General features: G+C 40.1%; 2 protein-coding genes across 2 annotated transcripts; both read left to right on the forward strand.

Annotated features, from left to right (window-relative positions):
- Positions 1–343: 343 nt before the first annotated feature.
- On the forward strand, positions 344–13,212 carry LOC131623216 (uncharacterized). The gene is made up of 3 exons (XM_058894214.1): positions 344–527; positions 672–1,916; positions 13,109–13,212. The coding sequence occupies exons 1-3, from the start codon at positions 344–346 to the stop codon at positions 13,210–13,212; spliced, it is 1,533 nt and encodes a 510-aa protein (XP_058750197.1).
- Positions 13,213–23,610: 10,398 nt separating this feature from the next.
- On the forward strand, positions 23,611–25,597 carry LOC131623225 (uncharacterized). The gene is made up of 2 exons (XM_058894222.1): positions 23,611–24,178; positions 24,770–25,597. The coding sequence occupies exons 1-2, from the start codon at positions 23,869–23,871 to the stop codon at positions 25,099–25,101; spliced, it is 642 nt and encodes a 213-aa protein (XP_058750205.1). The 5' UTR covers positions 23,611–23,868; the 3' UTR covers positions 25,102–25,597.
- Positions 25,598–26,031: the final 434 nt, after the last annotated feature.

A 26,031-nucleotide genomic window follows, 5' to 3' on the forward strand; every position in this document is an offset into this window, starting at 1 on the left:
CTAGACTACACCCGTGAGTGGGGAGGGATATACATGACAGGTACAGTTGGTGACCGTTCTGTTCTGCTGATGACTTGTGTTCTCATGGTTTCATTGTGCCTATGCCGGACCTTTGATCCTGCAACGTCTGATCTTATCCAGAGGCAACACACACTTCTCCTATGTGGGGAAACTTCCATTGCATCATTTTCATCATGGCATATTTATTTTCCAAAGAAAAAAGAAGAAAAGATGTAATAAAAAAAAAAGAGAAGAAAAAGAAAAAAAGAAAAAAGAAAATAGTATAATTTCTCATATGCATGCCATTTTTCAGGGTATCCGAGGTTATTACTTTTCACCCAGGATGGCTAACAACGTGACCGCTACCAGAGAAGCTACAAGGCGTACTCACACTTACAGTTTCCATCGCGAAGGCTTGATTCAGTTGGGGCAATTGGGTGGATTGATCACTGGTCATAATAAAACTGTGTTCACTGAGAATTATGGAAACATCTTGACTCTTTTGGACTCACACGTCGACGAATGGGGTTTATCTACTCTTCTCCAGTTCTATGATCCTGACTTGCGTTGTTTCACCTTCTCAGGCTATCAGTTGGCTCCCACTCTCGAGGAGTACTCTCACTTTCTCAATATCAAAATTCAACACAAGGTTCCTTTCGTTTGTGTCCCAGAGAAACCTGATCTGGACAACATTGCCAACGCTCTTTATTTGAGCATAGGAGATGTTCATGGAAATTGGAAAAAGAATGGTAGCACTCAGGGTTTCTATATGAGTTTCTTGGTTGAGAGGGCCCAAGAGTTGGCTAACAAAAAGATGTGGGAGGCCTTCAACGCCCTTCTGGCCGTTTTGATTTATGGGATCGTGATGTTCCCTAACATTCACAAGTTCGTTGATCTGGCTGCTATATGTCTTTTTGTGGAGAAGAATCCGGTCCCTACTTTGCTAGCCGATACGTACTATTCTATTCACTCTCGATATGGGAAAGGAGGAGCCATAAGAAATTGTTTGCCGTTGTTGTACACCTGGTTTAAGTCCCACCTACCTACAAGTGGTCCTTTCGTTACTTCTACTCAGAAATGGCATCAAAGGATCATGGGGCTTACTGGAGATGACATTGTCTGGTGTCCTACTGGAATGGATGTGGAGAAAGTTATAACTAGCTGTGGTACTTTTGACAATGTTCCCCTCATAGGAACAAAAGGGGTTATCAATTATAATCCTAAGCTAGCGCTACGTCAATTGGGTTTTGCACTTGAAAACAAGCCTTTGGACAAAGAGATATTTGAATCCGTTTGCTTTGAGAAGGGGACCGATCTAAAAGGTCTAGAAAAGGTGAGGAGTGCCTGGAATAGCATCCATACAGATGATCAGACTTCTCTAGGGGAAAAGAATGCCGTTGCCAAACAAGCCTACACGGATTGGGTTGAGGATAGAGTTAAAGATCGTCTGTTGCCGTTCCCGAAGGTTAATCCATTGTACAAGCAACCACCTAAGGTTCCAATTGCCATTATGCCTGCTGAGAATTGCATCCCAGTAAATATGGAAAGCACCCAATTGCACGAAAAGAAGACGGATGTGCCACCGAAACATCGTCCTGTGGACCAGAAAAGGGTTGAGTTGACACATGAGACCAAGGTGCTGAAGGAAGGATCTTTGAGAGTTCAAAAGAGGGCTAGAACCGAAAAAGGTGAAAGAGATACTACTGTTACTGTCGAAGATCACCAGAAGATCCTAAAAAGGGCCATGAAAGAGGCAGAGGAGAAACTCAAGCGAGAGTACCGAGAAGACTTGAAAGCTTATAAGCTCAAGATAGAAAGGGATGCTAGAGTTGAAGTAAAGAATCTGAAAAAGAAACTGGAAGAAGAGACCACTAAAAGAATGGCAATCGAGACCCAACTGAAAGGAAGTCACCTCCGTAATACTCGACTAACAGAAGAAAATGTCAAGCTCAGAGACCGAATGATGGAGGACATATCTGAGAAGGATTATCTCCCAGAATGCAAAGGATGTGACGAACTCAGGGAGTGTTGCAAGAAGCTAGATGGGCATTTGTTTCGCAAAGATGAGGTGATTCAAAGCCTTCTTAAAGGAAGAGATCGAGAAGCAACCAAGAAATTGTTTGATGAAACTAAGAAGTGGAGCGACGAGCACTTCAGACAAGGAGGACCTCTGTTTTATATTCAGATGGATTGATGTTTGAGTCTGTATGTTTCGACCACCACCAGACTTGTTGGATGGGGTCTTTTATTTCCCTTGCTGAACTATCTTGTCAATGTATGGCTTGCCCAAGTTTAAAATTCTTGTTATGAATAAAAAGAACTAGTTTCTCTTGACACTTACCTTTTGTCACGTTGTTAGCTATTCTGGATCAATATTAAATCTTGGATACTCTGAAAATGGCACATCACGTCATATGCACACATGCACTCATACATTCACATTATCACATTGCATTTTTCAGGTTATTGTACAAGAAACTAATTGGGGTCCTTTGAAGCAACAGATTTCTTTCCCGACGACGAAGCTGACTTTCTTACATCCTTACCGTACCCGGAGCAACGAGAGAATCATGGAACAATTTGAACAGAATCAAGCTGCCCTCCGTAGGGATATGGATGTTATGGGGGAAAGAATGGCCCAACTTATGGAGACTCTCCATGCCGTCGTTCAAGGACAGGATGAACTCAGAAAGAGCGTCGCTAGTTTGGTCAAAGATACTCCTACCAATTCTGCTGACGGAGGGGTGAAAACCAAAGAGACTCCTATTAATGAGACACTGAAAGTAGTGGACGACCACCATGAGGTTATTGATCTTGAACATGATCTTACTGCTGAGTTGACTGAGACTGCTAAGATGTACCAAGCTCTTGAAGAACGTCTTAAGGCTGTTGAGGTTGCTAAAACTTCGAGTTTCGACACTGCTGCTATGTGCTTGGTACCTGGGATTGTTATTCCCCCGAAGTTCAAAGTGCCAGATTTTGACAAATACAAGGGAGTCACCTGTCCAGAGACTCACATTCGTTCCTACTGCCGTAAGATGGCTGCTCATGCTGAGAACGAGCCCCTGCTGATGCATTTCTTTCAGGATAGTCTCACTGGAGCCCCATTGGAATGGTACATGAAACTTGAGAGGTCTAATGTCAGTACTTGGGGACAACTTGTCGACGCCTTCTTGAAACAATACCACTACAATACTGCTATGGCTCCCAGCCGTGCCCAACTGCAAAATATGTCACAGAAATCTGAAGAGTCTTTTAAAGAATACGCCCAGAGGTGGCGTGAACTTGCTTCCCGTGTCCAACCTCCTCTCTTGGATCGCGAGTTGATTGATCTGTTTATGGGAACTCTGAAAGGGCCGTATCTTCAGCATATGGTTAGTAATACTTCTCCTTCCTTTTCGGATGTGGTCATCATTGGTGAGAGGGTTGAGAACTGTGTCAAAGCTGGTACCATTCAAGGTGTCACTACTCCTAGCACCTCAAGTGGTAATGGTAAGAAGCCGTATTCTGGGTTTGTGAAGAAGAAGGAAGGTGAGACTAGCACTGCCTCTGTTGACCAAGGTCGAGCTCCTGTATATTCTGCTGTTCCACCTCCTTATTATCCGATGCCTTATGCTGTTCCAGGTCCGTATGTCCCTCAAGCATATGCTGCTGCTCTTCCACAACCATGGATGGCACCCCAACAGCCTTTCGTACCACAACAACAAGCTGCTGCCTCTCAGAATCGCCAACAGAATCCTAGGCCTCAAGGTCAAAGAGGTCCACAGAGGCAAAGATACCCTGACAGGCGTATAGATCCGGTTCCAATGCCGTATGCTCAGCTTCTTCCCCAATTACTTGCTGGTCAATTAGTGCAACTCCGCGAGATGGGTCCTCCACCTGACCCTCTTCCTCCTGGGTATGATGCGAATGCTCATTGTGAATTTCATTCTGGGGCTCCCGGCCACACAATTGAGAAATGCAGGGCATTCAAGTGGAAAGTCCAGGATCTTCTCGATGACAAGCTCATCTCGTTCACTCCTACTGGTCCTAATGTGCAGAATAATCCTATGCCTCCTCATACCGGTGCGACCCATGCTATTGAGCTATGTGATGATCAGATCCTAGTGAGTGATGTTAATGAGGTAAGGATGCCACTAGCAGTTGTCAGAGAATATCTTATGCAACAAAAGGTTTTGTGTGAACTACATGATTACTGTTTGCAATGTTCTTCTAACCCTGAGGAATGCACTAGGTTGAAAGAAGAAATCCAGAAACTAATGGATGAAGGTGTTCTTAGAGTGGAAAGGGTCGTTCCTGTCGAAGATGTGGCTACTCTAGAGATACCTTACCATCCTGCTGAGGTGTCAAAGAATCAGAGTACTCCTTTGATCGTTCGTGCTCCGAGTACTCCCTTGGTCATTCAAGCTCCGAGGACTCCATTGGTTATTCAGGTTCCAAATGTTCCTTCGACTCCTTCAACTTCGTCTATTGTTCCCTCTCCTGTGAATGATTCTAAGGCTGTTCCTTGGAGTTATAATGCCGTGTATATTCGAGGGAAGAAATATGATTGTCCTCCGGTGGGTAATTCGAGCATCACTAATATTACTGGCACTAGTGGCATTACCCGTAGTGGTCGGATCTTTGCTGCCCCTCCTCCGCTTCCTAAAGAGACCAACAAAGAGGCTAGTACACAAGCAAAAGGAAAGCAAGTTGCTGTTGATCCTCCTGTGACACGTAATGCACAAGATGCCGAGCAACTCTTGAAGATCATCAAGAAAAGTGATTACAAAGTGATTGACCAACTTGATCAGACCCAAGCCAAGATCTCCATCTTGTCTCTCTTGGTGCATTCCGAAGCTCATCGTGATGCTCTGATGAAAGTTCTGGCTTCCGCTCACGTTACTCAAGACATTACCGTGCCTCAGTTTGAAGGGGTTGTGACCAACATTGCTGCTGGTAATTGTTTGGGTTTTTCTGATGATGAGCTTCCGCCTGAGGGTAGAGCACACAACAAAGCGTTGCATATCTCCGTCAAGTGTCTGGATGCTGTGTTGTCTCGAGTTCTGATTGATACCGGTTCTTCTCTTAATGTGATGCCCAAGACCACTTTGTTTAAGCTGAGTATGGATGGGATTATGATGAGACCATGCACTATGAGTGTCAGAGCGTTTGATGGCTCTAGGAGGTCCGTAGAAGGGGAAATTGATCTGCCTGTTTTGATTGGCCCTCACATGTTCTATATTGCCTTCTATGTCATGGATATAAGTCCTTCATACACTTGCCTCTTGGGTCGTCCTTGGATCCATGCTGCTGGGGCTGTGACATCTACCCTCCATCAGTGTTTGAAATTTGTTGTGAATGACAAGATTGTTGTGATCACTGGTGAAGAGGATTTGATTGTCAATAATCTGGCGTCATACCGTTATGTTGAAGTGGAGGGAGAGATACAAGAGACACCTTTTCAGGCCTTAGAGATTGTGTCGGTTGATAAACTCCCCGTGGTTGAAAATAAGAAGGAACTCGGAGCACCCCTCTCGTCTCTGAATGATGCTAAGGCCTTCTTAGAAGCTGGTACTCCCCATAGTGCCTGGGGCAAGCTGATTGATGTTCATGAGAAGCGAGACAAGTATGGCCTTGGGTATCAACCATCTTCCTCTACTCAGCTCAGCATAATTCCTGGAAAGAAGGTGATTCCCCCCATTTCTCAAGTGTTCGTCAGTGCAAGCACCAGTTCTGGAAGTCAGGTTCTCGCCGTGGATGATGATGATGAAGAAGATCTCTCCAAATTCATTTGCCATGCTGCGCCTGGACAGGAGCTCAACAATTGGACTATCTTGGACGTCCCCAGAGTCACTTTTATGGAGATGTAATTTTCTTGTTTCGATAAGTCATATGCTTCGCCCTAAGCATTTTGACCGCTTGTATAAAGAAGGGCCCCCATGTTGTTTCAATTTGTTTAATATTGAATGAAAATCATATCTTCGCATGCAATTACTGTTCCATTTCTTTCATTTTTGTTTTTACTTTGAAAAACTTTTTCAAAAAATGGCAAAGCTTTTTCTTTCTCTTTTATGTGTTGCATTCTAAGGCATAAATCATCCATCGTGCAGATCTGGCTCGAATTCCATCAAAAATGATAATGTTACAGTTCCACGTCTTAATATCCTTGAGAATCCAATTGACCAAGCTGATGAGGATAGTGGGGAAGATTGTGAAGTCCCCGAGGAATTGGCAAGACTTTTGAGACAAGAAGAGAAATCTATTCAGCCACATCAGGAAGCCATAGAAATCATCAACCTCGGTACAGAAGAAGCAAAGAGAGAAGTCAAGATAGGCGCCGCTTTGGAAAGTGATGTAAAAAGAAGGTTGATTGAGTTGCTTCGAGAGTATGTCGATATCTTCGCCTGGTCATATGAAGACATGCCTGGTTTAGACACGGATATAGTTATGCACAGGCTACCTCTCAAACCAGAATGTCCGCCGGTAAAACAAAAACCACGGAGAACTCGACCTGATATGGCTTTGAAAATCAAGGAAGAAGTTGAAAAACAGTTGAAGGCTGGTTTCTTATCTGTGTGTGAGTATCCCCCTTGGATTGCAAACATAGTACCCGTTCCTAAGAAGGACGGAAAGGTACGCATGTGTGTCGACTACCGAGATTTGAATAGGGCAAGTCCGAAGGATGATTTCCCTCTGCCTCATATTGATGTGCTAGTCGACAACACTGCTCAGTATTCGGTATTCTCCTTCATGGATGGTTTTTCTGGCTATAATCAAATAAAAATGGCCCCTGAAGATATGACCAAGACTACTTTTACCACTCCGTGGGGTACGTATTGTTATAAGGTGATGCCTTTTGGTCTTAAGAATGCTGGTGCAACATATCAGCGAGCTATGGTGACCCTTTTCCATGATATGATCCATAAAGAGATTGAGGTGTACGTCGATGATATGATTGCAAAATCCCAAACAGAGGAGGAACATTTGGTATACCTTGGGAAACTGTTTGCTCGTTTGCGTAAATTCAAGTTGAGGCTTAATCCAAACAAGTGCACTTTCGGAGTGCGATCTGGGAAGTTACTTGGATTCATTGTGAGCCAACGAGGGATTGAGGTCGACCCTGATAAAGTAAGAGCAATACAGAATATGCCAGCACCAAAGAATGAAAAAGAGGTCCGAGGGTTCCTTGGGAGGTTGAATTACATAGCCAGGTTCATTTCTCATCTCACTGATACCTGTGAACCCATCTTCAAACTGCTGCGCAAGAATCAAGATATCCGTTGGGATAATCATTGTCAAGAAGCTTTTGAGAAGATTAAACAGTATCTCCAAGAGCCGCCAATTCTCATGCCTCCGGTTCCTGGGAGGCCGCTTCTTATGTACTTAACTGTGCTTGAAGGATCTATGGGGTGTGTGTTGGGCCAACATGACGAGTCTGGTCGAAAAGAGTGCGCCATTTATTACCTGAGCAAAAAGTTTACCGATTGTGAATCCCGCTACTCACTACTCGAGAAAACTTGCTGTGCTTTGGTATGGGCTGCTCGCCGACTGAGGCAGTATATGTTGACTCATACCACTCTATTGATCTCCAAAATGGACCCGATAAAGTACATCTTTGAAAAACCGGCTCTTACAGGAAGACTAGCCCGATGGCAAATGCTTTTATCAGAATACGACATCCAGTATGTCACACAGAAGGCCATCAAAGGAAGTGTCCTTGCAGATCATCTTGCTCATCAGCCATTAGAAGGGTATCAGTCGATGAAGTTTGACTTTCCTGATGAAGATATCATGAAACTGGATGATAATGAAGGACCCGAACCAGGGGAGCGATGGACTCTCACGTTCGATGGTGCATCAAATGCTATGGGCCATGGTATTGGGGCAGTTTTGACTTCTCCTAGTCAAACCCACATCCCTTTCACAGCTAGAATATGCTTTGATTGCACAAACAATGTCGCAGAATACGAAGCTTGCATAATGGGTCTCGAAGCGGCCATTGATATGAGGATCAAGATCCTTGAGGTTTATGGGGATTCTGCCTTGGTTATACATCAAGTAAGAGGTGATTGGGAAACACGACACCCCAATTTAGTTCCTTATAGGGACTATATCTTGGAGTTGTTGCCCGCTTTCGAGGAAATCACTTTCAATCACATCCCCCGAGAGGAAAATCAATTGGCAGATGCTTTGGCTACTTTGGCGGCTATGTTCAGGGTTAGCTCCCCTAAAGAAGTACCAGACATAACGATCCTCCGTTACAAGGAACCTGCCCATGTATTCCCTGCTCATTGTCTCACTACTGAAGATGTGTATGATGAAAAGCCATGGTATTACGACATCAAGAGGTATGTTGAGAAGCAAGAGTATCCCGAAGATGCTACAATTGGTGATAAGCGAACGCTTCGAAGGTTAGCATCCAAGTTCTTCTTGTCAGGAGACGTCCTGTACAAAAGAAACTATGATTCAGTTTTGCTCAGATGCGTGGATAGACACGAAGCAGAACTGATCATGCGGGAAATTCATGAAGGATCTTTCGGAACTCATTCCAGTGGACATTCTATGGCCAAAAAGATCTTGCGAGCAGGATATTACTGGATGACGATTGAAAGTGATTGTTATGTGTACGTGAAGAAATGTCACAAATGTCAAGTGTATGCTGATAGAATTCATGTTCCTCCAACTCCTTTGAATGTTCTGACATCACCTTGGCCCTTTGCTATGTGGGGCATAGACATGATCGGACGGATAGAGCCGCAAGCTTCGAATGGACACAGATTTATTCTTGTTGCTATCGACTACTTCACCAAATGGGTTGAAGCTGCTTCTTACAAGAATGTAACCAAGCAAGTCGTTACTCGCTTCATCAAGAAAGAGATCATATGCCGATATGGGATTCCAAACAAGATCATCACTGATAATGGGTCCAATCTTAATAACAAAATGATGGCAGAGTTGTGTGAAGAGTTCAAGATTGAACATCACAATTCATCACCGTATCGGCCAAAGATGAATGGCGCCGTCGAAGCTGCTAACAAGAATATAAAGAAGATTGTCCAGAAGATGGTTAGAACGTATAAAGATTGGCATGAGATGTTGCCATTTGCTTTGCATGGCTATAGAACTTCTGTTCGTACTTCAACTGGGGCAACTCCCTTCTCTCTTGTCTACGGCATGGAGGCCGTACTACCTGTCGAAGTGGAAATTCCTTCGTTGAGAGTCTTGATGGACGCCAAACTCGATGAAACAGAATGGGTTCAAACGAGGCTTGATCATCTCAATCTAATTGAGGAAAAACGCTTATCTGCTATCTGCCACGGCCAGTTGTACCAAAAGAGGATCAAGAAAGCGTATGACAAGAAGATTCGGCCTCGAGAATTCCACACAGGTGACCTAGTTGTGAGGAAGATCTTGCCAATCCACACCGATCCAAGGGGCAAATGGACTCCCAACTATGAGGGACCATACATCGTGAAGAAATCATTTTCAGGTGGTGCTTTAATCCTGACAAAGATGGATGGGGAAGACGTTCCGCTTCCAGTCAATTCAGACTCAGTCAAAAAATACTACGCATAAAAGACCCGCTAGGTCGACGTACCTAGGCAAAAATAAGGGCATCCCGGCAAACCAAAAGGGTTTGGGCAAAAATTAGGGATAAAACAAAAGAGAATAACCCGCTAAGTTGAAAACCCGAAAGGGCGACTTAGGCAAAAAGGGGTATCCCGCTGGATGGAAAACCCGAAAGGGCGATCCAGGCAAAAGTTAGGGATCAAAAGCGAGAGGCTGCAGTCTGAATATCCTTCACAAAGACCACTATACGCCTTTGGCAAAACGGACAGATCAATCCAACCGCTACCCTTCTGAAGCAAAGCATTGAGAGGATCAAGGATATGGGAACTGTAGCAATATCAGTTTTAGTGGAAATCCGAGCATTTCTCTTTGCCATTTCGCTCTTTGCGTTTGTATTTTCTTTTTCGCAACTACCTCATTTAGGAGTTGCTTCCTTGTACAGAAGCCTATTCACAGGCATTCCATCAATAAAATGATCTTTCGATGCAAAAGCTTTATTCCTTCTTTTCATTTTTTTCTACGCATGCGAGGTGTGATTTAATTCGTTATTAAACATCGCATTGAAAGCATGGGGAATAATAATCACAAAATCGAACGAAACATGATGTTACATAGACATGAAAGTGCTCTGAGGGGCAATATTTGCGTCCAAACGTTGTCTTCTGTGCAGGTTGCAGGTTCTAGCCGTCATCTTGGTTCATAGTATGTCACCAAGGTCATCATCATCCCGCATGAAGGTTCGAGAGTATAATTCATCAGTACTGGCAAGCACGGAGCACATGAAAAGGTCCATATCCCTATTTCACATGGCAGACGAAGAGTGGTCTCTTAAAACTCGTGATTCCCCAAGCAGCTTAGGATGTAAGGAAAGTCGAGCAAAATCATTTCATCCCCAGCAGGGCTATGTTCCAACCCTCAACGCAGTTACCAATAATCTTTGGTACTGTAGGGTTCCAATATCAATTCACGATGATGGTTCAAGATCACAAGGCAACGGACCCCAATGATCCCACTCTCCGGTTCCCTCACTAACGCCTTTATTTGGCACTCTTTGCATATAGAATCCATTGCATATAGCATTTGCATCCTCAAAAGCGTAGCATATCCATCAAAATGGAACATTACGCCCTAGAAAAAGTCAAACATGCATACAAAGCATAAGCCAGATAATACAAATCACCCCTCTATCAGGACAATGATACATCCTCAAATAAAATGCCCTTACAAATTCCAATTGATATCTGCTACTACATCGCAAATCTCCTCCACCCATGGTACCGATACCTGGTATCCCAACCCCCGTAAGTCAATCTACCAAACTCCTCGAGCACTCGTATGCGTCATTCCTTCGATACTCGTTTGTATCTCCTTTGATGCTCGTATGTGTCATTCCTTCGATGCTCGTTTGTATCTCCTTTGATGCTCGTATGTGTCATTCCTTCGATGCTCGTTTGTATCTCCTTTGATGCTCGTATGTGTCATTCCTTCGATACTCGTTTGTATCTCCTTTGATGCTCGTATGTGTCATTCCTTCGATACTCGTTTGTATCTCCTTTGATGCTCGTATATGTCATTCCTTCGATGCTCGTTTGTATCTCCTTTGATGCTCGTATGTGTCATTCCTTCGATGCTCGTCTGTATCTCCTTTGATGCTCGTCTGTATCTCTTTTTGATGCTCGTCTGTATCTCCTTCGATGCTCGTCTGTATCTCTTTGGATGCTCGTTTGTATCTCTTTTGATGCTCGTATGTGTCATTCTTTTGTACTCGTCTGTACCTTCTTTTGATGCTCGTCTGTATCTCCCTCAAAACAATTGTCTATGTCACCTTATCCTTCTGTCAAACCTGTTTCTCTCCCAATCATTTCCATGTAAATACCACTTTTTTCGAGAACCTTGTATCGGCACCATTACCACATCACCAGATACCACCATTCGAACCCATTACCCATTGTAAATTCTTCCACCAGAAAAACAAAAAAACAAAAATCTCTTTCCCCAGCAGATACCAAAACAAAAACCAAAAAATAAGGATATCATTTACCCTATCTTCTCTTTAGGACAAATTTCTGATACTTTTATATTTAATCTCCTTCTACCTCGAATGTTCGAAAGGCTAACGCCAATCTCACCTTCAGGTTTAAGATGATTAAATAGGGGCAGCTGTCATACCCCAAATTTGTCCTACCCCCTTTACTTCTAACTGGCTTAGGCTTTGCATTCATGTACATACATCACTTAGGTCATAATCCATATCCATGCATTCATATCATAGGTGGTATTCAAAGACGAGCAAGAAAAAGCTCCATTGCAAAAGAAGTTGGATCAGAGAATGAGAAAACTGAGGTATAATCATGTGGCTCTATGTTCATTGAAGTCTTCCTGAATTGGGGTGTCTCTCTGCTTCAGATCAGGGCATTGATTAGAGGGCACAAGCTTGCAAATCATCTGGTTCCTTAAGTCAGGGTTTCCTTGACCAAAGTCAACCAATTGACTTTCCGGTCAACAGTTAATCAGGAGTGGTTTCTATGTGTGAAAAGCTTCTCATGCCGACTATGTGGATGTGTTTGTCTGACTGGATTTGATTGGAGGAGATTTAATCGGGAATTTCATCAATAATCAGGAAAATCAGAACAGTTGACTTTTGGGTCAAAAAAAAAAAACTGAAGAATTGTTCAAATGTTGACTTTTGGTGGAAAATCGGTCAAGAAAAGTCAAAGAATGGATAAAATCAGGAGTTTGATAGAAAGTTTCCAAAAATGGAAAAAAGACAAAAAGGGAAACTTTTCAACACTTAGAAAATTTTTTTTGATCCTTTGAGTCATGATGAGCAGTCCACTTCAGCACTGATTTACACGTGGCAAATGACATTTTTTGAAGAGACTCCCAACATCAAAGTTGTTCCTCTCATGGAGGAGAACAACTTTGTAGTTGGACATTTTTTCATTAGAAGCTTGTATGAAGAGTTAAAGTTGTTCGAAGTTACTGAAAATCTATTAGAACCAAGTCACAATCCAAGTCACAAGCCAGGTCATGCCCAGGCATTTCAGCAAACACATGGCATGCCAAATCTCAAGCTATTTTTAGAGCCCTACAAAACAGCCATGGAAGCAAACTTGGTATCATTCTAATCCTTGCCATGTCTTCCTTCCAACAAGCCAGGGATTGAGCCAATTGGACAAATATTGAGAATATTATGAGTCCTCAAAGTGGTGCCCCAACCCTGACCAAACTCTGCATGCAGCCAAGGCAGATTTCCAGGGCACACGCATGCATTTCAGCAAACACATGGTGTGCCAAATGTAAATGCCTTTTTCTTCCTCCACAAGTCACTATTTTGAACAAGCTTGATTCTAAGCCAATCCTTGCCATGCCCTCTTTACATTGATCCATATTTCATAACAATTGGGTAAGTGAGGAGCAAGATAGAGGGGCTCAAAGTGTCGCTCTCACAAAGTCATATTCTGACTATGCACACGAGCCCAAAGCTAAGGCATGCGCACGAGACTCCAGCAGTGTTGACAACATGAGTTCATGATCATTTTTCTCCCATTTCCAGATGACAACTCAAGATCCTTCAAACAGCAAATCTCATGTATTCCATCCCCTCTTCCATTTGAGCCAGAAAGTGAGTCATATGAAGGACCATGGCTTGAGATATGAGCACTCAAAGTGAGGTGCATGAAGTGTTATTGGCACTGGCCCAAGGATCCATTGCTGCAGCATATGCATAAAGTTATTCCACAATAACATCACATTGCCATTGCTAACCATGCAAACACCACACACATTGAAAGCTTGCATGAAATTTACTCCATGAGGTATACTTGTTCACTAAGCATTGCACTACAACACACACTAAACCAAGTCCCATACTAAGGAAAGCCAAAGGAGCTCATGCTGCAAGCTAAGTGTCCCACATCGAGAAAATAGAAAACTATGCTGCAAGATGCATTCACAGGTCCCACTCTAAGAACCTCTCCTCAAATCACGAGCCCCTTGCCCTATAAAAACAGGTTCACACCTTCATTCATACGGTGACGACTCTCTCATTCTCCCATCTTTCCTCAAAACCTCTTATCACTCTCCCTCCACTCATTTTCTCACTCCCCGCTCATTCCTTTCTCTCTCCACCGTCCTCTCTCTCTCTCTCCCTCTTTTTTCTGTTAGAAGTTTGTTACAACACCATAACAAACTCTGAATCTTCCATGAAAGCTTGAGCTTCGAGTTCGCTCCTCCGTCACCTAATCTCCATAGCCAAAGCAAGGCCGATCGTCATCTTCACCACAGCTGCAAGATTCATCAATTTCAAGCCAACGTGAGTTCATTCCTCTGTTGAAAGCTCGCTGCTGGGAGTTCACAACAAGAACAAGCATCACCGTCGTCGAGAGTTCGAATCCAAAGAGTTCTCTATCGCTTTCACTCTTAGGCTTTACAAGTAAGTAGTTCTGAACTTCATAGCATGTTAGCAATGTGTAGTGTGATATATGCATCTGGTTAACTTTTTGTGTTAGTCCATACGTCCATAATGACGACTGTAAGTGCGCACTTCTCAAGATTTAAGTTCCTCAGAATATATAGAATCGCTTGGTGTTTCGCTGTGTTTTGAGGTCTTATACATGTTCTGCGCGTGATAAGTGATTGATTGATATGAATACCGTTGATTTCCATGGATATGTTAGGTGTTAGGGTTTTACAAAGTTATTCGGTTTGAACATTAGGAAGAGAATCGGATGAAACTAAGTGCAGATCCGTGCTCAGTGCGAAAAACTGAGTCGGATGGTGTCGGAGTGGTTCATTTCTGGGCGTTTTGCTGTACTCCGGCGCGGTGAGGCCGCCGGAGAAGATGACCTACGCGGTGGTCCGGCGCCTGACACTTTTGGTGTGTGTTATTCCGCTTGCTACCGTGGCGCGTGAGGATTGGTTGTCCTCCCCAATCTTTTGGCTATTTCGTTTTACTTCAATAATTGGCTTATGACGTGTGACGTTGTTACTGGTTGGGGAGTCTATTTTGGCATTTTGTGACTTAACTATAGCTATGCCCTATTGATATCATGTTACCCTGCATTTTCACATACAATGATAACATAATAATAAATGAAATGAAGTGAACAAGAACGCTGGGCTTCACGCTTTGGGCTTTGCCCTGTGTTTCCGAATTGCACTCCCTCACTGCTTATACACCACCTGGCGCTAGAATGGGCCTGTACGCAACCTGCTATTGACACACCCCTATTTAAGCCATGTTTGTGCTTGTAACCAATTTTAGTTCATACAAATTCTGCTAACCCACCCCCTGCAGTGTAGCTTAGATTTTCACTTTTAATCTTTGTTTTGCTCCTATTTTTAGTTCATAATCCCCTTTTTAAAATCATAAAAGATGCATAAAATCAATGAGTAGATAGTTGAGATATTGTGAATAATTGACTTGATTTTTGTTGTTTTTTTCCTTAATTGTTTTAATCCTTTTAACAGATCTTTTTTCTTCACAATATTTGAATTTCCGTTGATTGACACTTCTTCGTAAGTAATTCTCTAATAGACTTAGGATTTAATTTTTAGTCCCGATTTTTTGTATAGAATTAATGGATGTATGTGTGCTTGTGAGTATCATTTGTTTGCCATAATTCTCAATTTTATTTGTCGCATATTGATTTTCCTTTACCTATTCCATGTATAGTTTTTGTTAATAATTGTATAGTTTATCATTTTAGTCCCCTTGTATAGACAACTTAGACCAGAATTTAGAGATAGTTCCCTTCTTTCATTCTTTTTCTTTTCCACCTTTAAAATACTTAATAAAAATCGATGAAGATCATACCGTTGCTTTATTTCATGGTAGGAAAGAAATGATTGAGGCGTAGGCCTCGATGTATGTTCTTTCCTACTTAGCGGAGAAGAAATGATTGAGGTGTGAAGCCTCGGTGTATTTCTTAACCGTTATTTAGAGAAACGATTGTGGCGTAGGCCTCGATGTGCGTTCTCTAAATATTCATAAAAAACACTTTTTGTATCTCTTTTACTTAGCGGAGAAGAAATGATTGAGGTGTGAAGCCTCGATGTATTTCTTAACCGTTATTTAGAGAAACGATTGTGGCGTAGGCCTCGATGTGCGTTCTCTAAATATTCAAAAACAAACAAAAAAAACTCTTTTTGGTATGATCTAAGTCACAAATTAAAATCCCCATAAAAAACACCAACCAAAAACACTTCAAAAAAACCTAATAAATGTTCAGACTTAAAACAAAAGTGAGGAAGTGATGCGAGACCTTGTAGTGGGTTCTCGTCATCGTGGAATTACCCTTAAAAGATACAAACCAATCTCTTTTTCTCCTTTCTAAGGGCAAGTTATCTCCGCTCTATTGCATCCTAGGCTGTCCCCTTGTGCAAGAGCGTGAGCGTTAACGCCGCCCAACTAAAAAACACGAAAACAAATAGAAAATCGTGAGCCGAGCTACGGTAACTCTGATTCCTGAAAAGGATACGTAGGCAGCGGGGTAGGGCCCGTGCGAGTACAATCCTTTCTTTTCCCTACATTTTGCATTCATTTCGCATTTAGACATAGGCATAGTTATACACCCTTTAGATAGAAACAAACATAGGTGGATACCATCGAGTACGATGGGCGCGAGGGGTGCTAATACCTTCCCCTTGCGTAACCGACTCCCGTACCTTGATTCTCTGGTCGCGAGACCCTGTTCCTTCCTTTGCCAGGTTGTCTGATATTCCTTTCCCTTATGGGATAAATATATTGGTGGCGACTCTGTTCATTTTTCGCGAGCGTGCGACATTGCATGCTCACAATCTCCCATCTTCCCTCGATAACATAGCTTAACCGCCTCATTAACTCATCTTTCTCACATTTAATAACTCAATTCCTTTTGTGATATAAGTTCCTACATAGATGAAGTTGAAGTTATCTTAGAAAATCACTCCCTCCTAAGTATGCCTCCACTAACCTATCTAGGAAACCAAAAGCTTCTTGAATTTATCTCAGAAAACCAAATTGAAGTCTCAACTGTTGAAACACCTTTTGCATATAGTCTCACAAGAGTTGTCAACATTCAAGGATGGTTAAGATATCTCTCGATTCTGAACAAACCTATCTATGACAATCTAGTTAAATAATTTTGGAAACATGCATCTCTCAACCCCGAAGATAACTCCATCAAATCCTTCATCTTTGATATTCCAATCTCCATTAATTGTTTCTCTTTTGTCTCTGCAACGGGATGTGAAAACATGGGTATAACCATTAACTCTCATAAGACCGAGTTCATAACACCTGATATGCTGCAACTCCTTCATAATGGATCAACATAATATAAGCCAACTAATCCAAATGATCTTCTGACCATTCCTAGGACTTGGTTTAAGCTTGTTTTGACAAATTTCCTTCCCAGAAGGGAAAATTAAGATATTCTAATATATGGTGATCATACGTTCATTTATCTTCTGATGAATGATCTACGCATAAATCTACCATAAACCCTGTTCTCTCATCTCTGGAACTCCATCTCTGAATCCAGAAATTGTCTTAAGTCCTACATTCCCTACGGAAGGATTCTGTCATAAATATTCCTTAAGGAAGAAATCTTGGATCTTATTAAAACAAGAATTTCCAAAGATGGATTAGAGAACTGTCCTGAGAATATGCTTTTAAGGTCTTCGGGGGATATTTTTAGAGGCTAGAGAGTATTGTGATTCTATGTTTTCTTCCTTTGTGCATTTCCTTTAGTCTAGTTAAATCATTATTTTTTTAAGTTGTTTACCTATCTTGCTTAGTTTGAATAATTTGTTAAACTCTCTGACCTTTCTAATCTCTTAAGAATTAACCTTACTGGACTATGTGTAAAATATGAATCAACTGAGCCAAGAAAATAATGGACCCGAAGTTCAAATAAAAACTAAGATGTCACTCTGAGGTCATTCTGCAACAGGAGGTTATCTACAAAAACATGTGATTAATGAACACATGTCATAAACCTTCTGAAAAGAAGCATGTCGTCAAGCTACTAAGTCTAAAAATCTAAGAGTCTGTTCCAAATCTCTTCGTATCACGCAATCTCCTCCCAACTGTCAGTATCAATAAATACGAATAATGATTAAATTAACTCAAAACTTTCTTTTTCAAAACATTCCTTAAAGTTATTTATACCCCCTTAAGTCATTCTTTCCTTAACACCTCCATACATTTCCCCTCGAAACAAACTCTTTTCCTTAAACTAAATTCATGAGCCATCACAACCGCATCTTTTCTCTCTAATGGATGTCCAACCATGTCTCACCATTCTCAAAGAAAAGTTCATAGGGCTTGTTGAGATAAACCAGCATCTGGAAGAGTTAGTGGTTGCTCAAAGATGTTACAAATATGCCATTTGTGATACGATGAACTGACTTTATTAAAAATATTGCGGATAGCAAGAGTCGCCACCGACTTTTATTTTATCCAATTGGAAAGGCTAAAAGAACAGGAAAATACCTTTTAAAAAGATTTTGAGTTCGGGGGATGGGTTATACAATGGGAAGGTGTAAGGCACCCTTTGCATCCATGGTTATCCATGGGCTCTTAACTGATTAGCTCACTTTGTTTGAATTTTTTGAAAAGTAGGGTGTGAATAGAAATTTTGAATAAGTACTTTAGCTTGTAAATAAGCGTAGTCTTTTTGAAAATATTCTTTTAAAAGAAGTGGGAAAAGATTTTGAATTTGCATTTGAAATAGAGCAAGCAATTAAAAAGCAATTACCCTAAGTTTGAAAAATCGTTCTTTTAGCTTTTCAGGCGAAAGGGTCTATCCATACCATAATTTCAATTGGATGTTTAAGGGTCATCGAGAATAATCATTTGCTACAAGACTTCCCCTTCCATAAGGAGGGCGGGTAGTCTAAGGGAAGGATATAATAGTCATTTAAGGCAACATGCGAGGATACCTTAGCAATTGGGACAATCATTTTTTATAAGGCTACCTCGAGGGAGTTTCAATAACTTTGAAGGAAACATTGCTTTAGGTATCCTCGGAATCGAGGGACTTGACTATTTTTTTGCAACAAAATTAAGGCAACCAATTAATAAGGCAACATGCAACAAGAGGAATTACCCTAAAGGTGTGTGGGTGCAAAAATCATGTGATTAAGTTCGATTATTTATCTTGTAATTAGTTATCCTAATTTTGTTCAAGGCTTGCACTTCCTAGGATTATTAACCATGCAGTTTAAAATTGCATAAATTAAAGGCAGGAAAATAAAAATCCTACGCTATTACAATAAACACCTGCGGGGACGGGGAAAATTAAAAGACAGGAAATAATAGGGCACAATATTTAGCTTAAAAATTCTTGAATGACTTGATCTTCCTTGAATCTTCGGCTGACTCTGATCATCTGAGAACTAAATGGACAATAATAGGGGTTAGTGTAGGAGGGATTCATTGAATGTTCGAGGCAATCCTATTTTAGGCAAATACAAAATAAAATTAAAATAATATTTAAAGAAGAAAAGAAATAGAACTTAGCTTTTGATTTGACGACGCGTAGTCGGAGAACCTTGAGGATAATCCTGAAAAGCTGCACAAAGAAAAAGGGCAAAATTCAGTGTAGGCATGATATTTGTAAATCCCGATTTAGGGCATAACAGTTAATAACAGTGATTAGTTATCATGGCAAAATCAGGGTTTAAAACATAAAATAAATTTAATTACCCTAAAATAATTATTAGCCAAAAAACGATTATTTTTAATGTTATAAGAAAAATCGAGTTTTTGACAAAATAATATAAAAACATTTTCTATAATTATATAAGAAAATTTACTACTACTAAAAAGAATTTGAGTAAATAATAAACTAAAAAAGGGATTAAATAAATAACTAAAAAGAACTTATGCAATAGAAATAATATAAAAAAATTAGAAAAAACTTAGTTGGGATCAGATATGGCTGTCCATTCAGGGTCCATCGTGAGGAGCATTCTGGGGCGTTAGATATGGCTTGCTGGAGATCTTATTGTAGAGAATGAGGCTGCACGATGAGGTAATATGGACACCATGCACTGGATCAAGAAACTTTGCAATTTATTAAAAACTATGATGGAGTGGGGGGATCGAACCCACAACCATATGGTAACAGAAACATTCTCCAGCCAATCCAACCATTTGTATTTGGCGTAAATAACACGGAGCGAACATTATATATAAAATAAAAAGAAAATCAACTCATTAGTCAAACAAACGTTACGCACGGGGCCCTCCATGATGCGCACGACCAATCAAAACTGGGGGTGAATTTTGACTCGCTGACTAGCTAACTGAGATGCTCCACGTATGTCTTCTTCCCTAATGAAAAAGCTTATAGATTTAGCTACGATTTAGTCTCGCTTTTACTACGACTTTAGATGCCAAGTTTTCCTAGCAGGACCTGCAGATTCTACAAAACTTGAAAGCACCGTTAAACGATATATTAAATTGCCCAAATCACTCAAACGAGATGCTACGAGCACGATGGTGGCCTTTATTTGGATCGAAACACCCTGGAATAGGGAAAAAGAGAAGATTCAAAGCATTTTCCCTAGCCATGGCATCATGTTGTTGTAAACTCAAACCTCATGAACAACGACTCTGACTGGTTCTAAACATCACCACAATCTCAAATATATGGTTATTAAGCATTTAAACCGATTAAAACGTGGAATACGAAAAGGAAAAAAATTACATGAATATGGTGATTGTAGCATGTGTATTTCAGATGTGATCAAAGTGCAAGAACTACCTGGACCAGTCTTATAGCCTTCTCCAAGATGAATGGGACGTTTGTTGGCTCTTGAATTGGATTGGAACAACAATTTTCGTATGCCCTAATTTGGAGAAGTTTATGAACTTGGAACCCTAGTCTTCTTCTCCTATTTTCCTTTTCTTTTTTCGTCCCCTTGTCTCTGAAACTTTTGTACATATATATAGGACTGAATTAGGGCAACAAACTTGGAGAGAATCCCATTGAATCTTGCTATTTGATAAAACGAAAATTTGATTGAAATATTTCTAAAATTGGCCAAATTGAATCCAATCTCTCTCAAATTATCTTTGTCACGAAATTGACATGATTTAGACTTATTATGGAATGAAATTTTTTATAAAAAATAAATCAAAACCAATCTTTCACTATTTTTACTATTTATTTAATTTAGATTGAATTTTAAGTAATTAAATTCCAATATAAATTAAATAATAATAATAATAAAAATAAAGGAAAATGCTTTTGGATCGTGGATAAGCTTATAATCAAGTTTGGGTCATAAAAAATTAGTCCTATTTGCAAGAAAATCCAATTTGGCCCATATTTGTTTCATGCACATCACCCAAAATCGTCCAACTTTGACAATGCATATCTCCCTCAATTTTAAAGATATGAAAGAGTTCTAGGACTTTTTAGAAACCTCAAGATGTCCTCTACAAGCCGCTTTGAAACATATTTTTCAGTTGGACATTTTATCTTGATGATATTCTTCCTGACAAAAAACTGCTTTTTCGCGATCTTCTAGAAGGACCTGTAATGTATTAGCTTATATTTCTTAAATGAAACACTTTTAGCCTTGGCATGTGAGAGACAAAGTTGTATAGAATTCAATTTCCTTCAAAATGAGTTTTGGATGGGAAATTTATGATGTTCCATGTGAAAGTTATGGCTGGTCAAAGTTGGAATTACTTTCTCCTTAAAAACCCTAATTTAGAAACTTAGGTTTTATTGATTTCCGATATTTTCTTGATGAACCATGATAAATACTTGATCAAATAGTGAAATATACTTCATAATGAGGATTTTGACCAAAAGTCGGAAATTTTGACTGTGGTTTGTCCATAGTTTGACTTTTAGGTCAACTAGTCGATTATTGATCGTTTCAGCCATTGGGTGAGCAACCTTTTGAATCAGAGCTTGAAAATTGGAATGAGGATCCTTTAAGGTATATGAGAGTTTAGAGGTTCACTTGAATTGTCAGAACTTGATTTCTCTTGAAGAGAAGAAAAAAACCTAGTTGTGGGTTGTTTGTTTAGGAGAGTGTGCATCCACTTAGCTGTTGATACTTGGATGAGCTTGAGTATAAAAATGTGATGGGAAAATTTTGGTGTATGACACCATCCTTCTCAACGGACCAATCTTCATAAATCTTGTAAAAACCTTCTGGGTAAATGCATCCATCAGTAACGACAACCTGAGTATCACAACCAACATTCACAGAATTTCTTTTGTCATAACAGAAGAAACCATTGCTGAAATAATTGGATTTGTCCCAAACCCCTCTGTCGTCGACCTAGAAGAATTTGATCGTTAGAATACTTCCAACTATCAGAATAGAGAAGTGACTCATATTTTTACAATGTAGAGCTTTTAACTCCCTTCAGACAGGCTCTATTCAGGTTTTTTCTATCCAACCTGACTATAATACGGTGGAAGAATTGACTTTTATCATTTCGCAAGCAATGTTGCAGTGAGCATGAGTCGCCACCGACTTTTATTTTATCTAATAACTCATAAGGGAAAAAAGAACAGAAAAAGACCTTTTAAGAAAAACGGGCTCGGGGGGTAGATTATGAAAAGGGAAGGTGTAAGCACCCTTTTCATCCGTAGTTATCTACGGGCTCTTAATTTTCTTAGCTCATGTTTGTTTGTTTGTTTTGAAAAGAAGTGTAAGGACTTTAGCTTAAAAGCGTAGTCTTAGTCTTTGAAAAGAAAGGTGCGAAATTTTTTTTAATTGAGCTAAGCATATTAAGAACATTACCTTAAGTTAGTCTTTTCCCATGCTTTTTACTCTTCTAAGGGAGATGGGGTTATCCTTACCATTTGGGGTAGGTAGTCCCATTGATTGGATGTACGGGACAATCAAAGGATCATCGGAGGTCGTTGAAGGCAACATGTAGAGGTACTTTTAGCAAATTCGAAGGGACAATCATTGTTTCGTAGGAAACCATTCGAGGGACTAGATCATATATTCGTAGGCAACATCGAGGGTCATCGAGGGACTTATGATCTTTGCGATGATTTTTAATCGTTGGGACTTTTGCTAATGGGTACCTCCATATTCGAGGGACACGACCTTTATTCGTAAGGCAACCAAGAAGGGCGTACCCTAGAGGTGAGTGAGTGCGAGTGTGTTAAATTCGAGTATTTTATCTTGTATTAGGTTATCTACGATTGCGATTTATGTCTTTTCACACCCTAATTTACTATCACACGCAAATAAGTATTGTAGGAAAATAAAAGCGGAAACGTAAAATCCTAATTATTACAGGGCTTCGGGGAGGGGGTTACAATAAAATAAAATCGGAGATGTGCAGAAAGTAAATGTGTGAGAAAGTAAAAGTCCTAATTAACTATTATAAATCCAAAATGAAAATTCAAAACGGAAATAAATACACACAAAGATTAAAACAAATGGTGAATGTCCATAAGAAAGTAGATTGCTCCAAGATAGTACCTCACACACACAAGAAATGTTAGTACATATACATGTATAATAATGCATGAATAAATGAAAAATAATTAACGAATATTAATCAAGATTAACTAAAGAAAATATAGAAATAAGAATATTAAAAGGAAAAATGAAAATAAAAATAAACAACATATTTTTGGTATTTTTTATGATAGGAAATAAAACTCTAATTACTAACATCCCTTTTAGGATAACAAGAAAATTAAACTAATCTAAAATATTTTTTATTTATAACATGAAAACTAAAATTTAATAGAACCAAATATTTTTTGTAATTTTTCTATATAAAAGCTAACAAATTAATATTTTTTGTGTTTTTGAAATTATTAAAGAAATAAAAATGAAAGTAGTAAATAATTAGTAAAACAAATAAAAATGCAACCACAAAACTGGGTCAGAAGAAAATAAATTGGGGTGCATAGAGGTAAGTCGCCGGGCTTTAAACAGTGAACCCAAATAAAATGGAAAAGGCTCATGAAAGGGAAGTGTATAAATTGTAGGGTGGTGGTAAAGAGTGATCAGAATGGGCTTTAAGCCTTGAGCCCAAATTAAAATTCAAGACAACCAAAAAAACCCTAAAATCTAAAGAGGGATCCGCCTCCCCCATCACACGGTTCTCTCTCACTGTGTTTTTTATTTTCACGACTTTTTCATCTCAACCTCACATTTTCTTTATCCTCTGTTTCGCTCAGCTTTTTATCTCTCTCTGCTCGTGTTCTACTTCATGCCTCAGATCAAATTTCATAGAAGAACAAAACCAACAATTATACATTGATTATATGTGAGAAATCGTGGTCAAATATTCGGTGCATCAAGGGGGTAAGTCTTTTGTTCGAGTCAATGTCTGGACTAAAAGTCAATTTCCACAAGAGTTCGCTCGTGGGGGTTAACGTGTCTCAAAATTGGTTATTGGAGGCTGCAAATGTATTAAACTGCGGTATCAGTTCTCTCCCTATCTCGTACCTTGGTTTACCAATTGGTGCAAATCCAAAGCGGATGGAAACGTGGTCCCATGTGATAAATACAGTGAAATCAAGGTTGTCTGGTTGGAAGAATAAACATCTGTCCGTTGGTGGTCGAATTCTAATCCTGAAATTAGTCCTTTATGCGATCCCAGTTTACTTTCTCTCCTTCTTCAAGGCTCCGACAGGTATAATTCTTAAACTAGAATCTATCTTTAAACAATTTTTATGGGGGGGTTGCGAGGTAGAGAGGAAGATCAATTGGGTCAAGTGGGATAAGGTTTGTAGGCCAATCGACGACGGGGGGTTGGGAATTAGAAGGGTAGGGCTTTTCAATTCAGCTTTATTGGGAAAATGGAAATGGAAAATTAGAATAGAAAAAAAGGGTATTTGGTTCTCGGCGTTAGTAAACAGATACGGATCGAACGCGGAGGCTCTCAGCCCGGGGACTAGAGGAAGCTCAAGTTGGTGGAAGGATTTATGTTCTTTGGACTTAGGAAGGTTGGAAGATGCAAATGAATATTCTGTGAAAGAGGTGTACAAGAGTATATTGCCTACTGGAGCTGTCGAATTTTGGAATCCATGGGAAAAAATTTGGAACAGAGCGATTCCATCAAAAGTATCTTGCTTGGTATGGAGGCTGGTTCAGAACAGAATTGCAACAGTAGACAATTTAGTCAAAAGGGGCATAGGGTTGCAGGGTCAGGATAGTTGCGTTGGAGGGTGTGGGTGTGACGAGTCGGTATCTCATATGTTTTTCGAATGTAAGTGTTTTGTAGGTGCCTGGAGTAGCATTTGCAACTGGCTAGGCGTATCATCAGCTATGCATAATGAGGGCTGGCAGCATATGAGCCAGTTTGAAAATCTGTTTGGTGGAGGAAAAGCAACGTCCCTAAAACTTCTTGTGTTGTGGTGTGCATGTATTTGGTGCATATGGAAAGCCAGGAACCATAAAATCTTCCGAAATGAAGAAATTCAGATTATAAAGGTGATAGAGGAAGCAAAAGTTTACTCGTGGAAATTGCTGAAGATAAAATCAAAGTTGATCAAGGATGATTTTGTAATGTGGTGTCTAAATCCTAAGGCATGTCTCGATCTAACGGCGAACTGATTATATGTTATGTCGGGTCAAGTGCACCGAGCTCTTTGGTTGTTGGATTCTTTGCGCATTCGCAAATGTCTTATATTGTATGTACTCCTGTGGTGCGGTGTCTCTATTGGGAATTTATCCAAGGTGTGTCTATTCTGTTAGTGGTGCTGGCCTGCAGTGTGGTTTTTCATTTGGAAGGTGGTTGTAGCAATGACATAAGCAACGCGCAGTGGTTGTCTTTGATTATCATGGGCCTGCATTTTTTAGCTTTGTTAGGCTGATATTTGGTACAATAATTTATGTTTATGTTTGAGAAGTATATGCGGCGGGATACTATGCTGGAGTATATGTTTACGGTAATTTTTGGCAGCTGTTTGGGAGTAATTTGTATGTTGGTGCTGCTATTTTAACAGAATGGAAATGTTAGGATTGATAGTTTAGTTTTGCATATTAGTTTTGTTTAGGAGTTGTCTCTAGCAGTTCATTTTTATTTTAGGCTTGGTGGTGGTTTTGGAGAGTTATGTTGTACATTAGTTACTTAGTTAGCCTGCACTTGTTTCAGTTGCTGTTTGTATCAGACTTTTATGCACTTCTTGTGCTGTTTTTAATTCATCTTTTGGCTGTTTCAAAAAAAAAATATCAAGCCGCAACAACAATTAAAGGTATTCAAATGCAATTCGGCAACGAGGCAGGGATTGTAACATTTCTAAGATAACGTGAGAGGAAAATGGGAGATTACCGTCTCGGAGGTTACCAAGGAAAATTTCTACGCCCATGTTTTAAAGTTGAAATCGTTTCAGCAAGTCTCGTCGCGATCTGAACGAAGCAGATGAATGAAGTTTGTGTTGATGATGTCGCGATGGTGCTGATATTGTTGGACGAATTTGGATGAGGGCACTGCAAGTTTGTTGAGACGATGTTGTTTGGAGATTTGATGTTGGTCGATGGTGG

This window comes from Vicia villosa, unplaced genomic scaffold (assembly GCF_029867415.1).
Source record: "Vicia villosa cultivar HV-30 ecotype Madison, WI unplaced genomic scaffold, Vvil1.0 ctg.000058F_1_1, whole genome shotgun sequence".
NCBI lineage: Eukaryota > Viridiplantae > Streptophyta > Magnoliopsida > Fabales > Fabaceae > Vicia > Vicia villosa.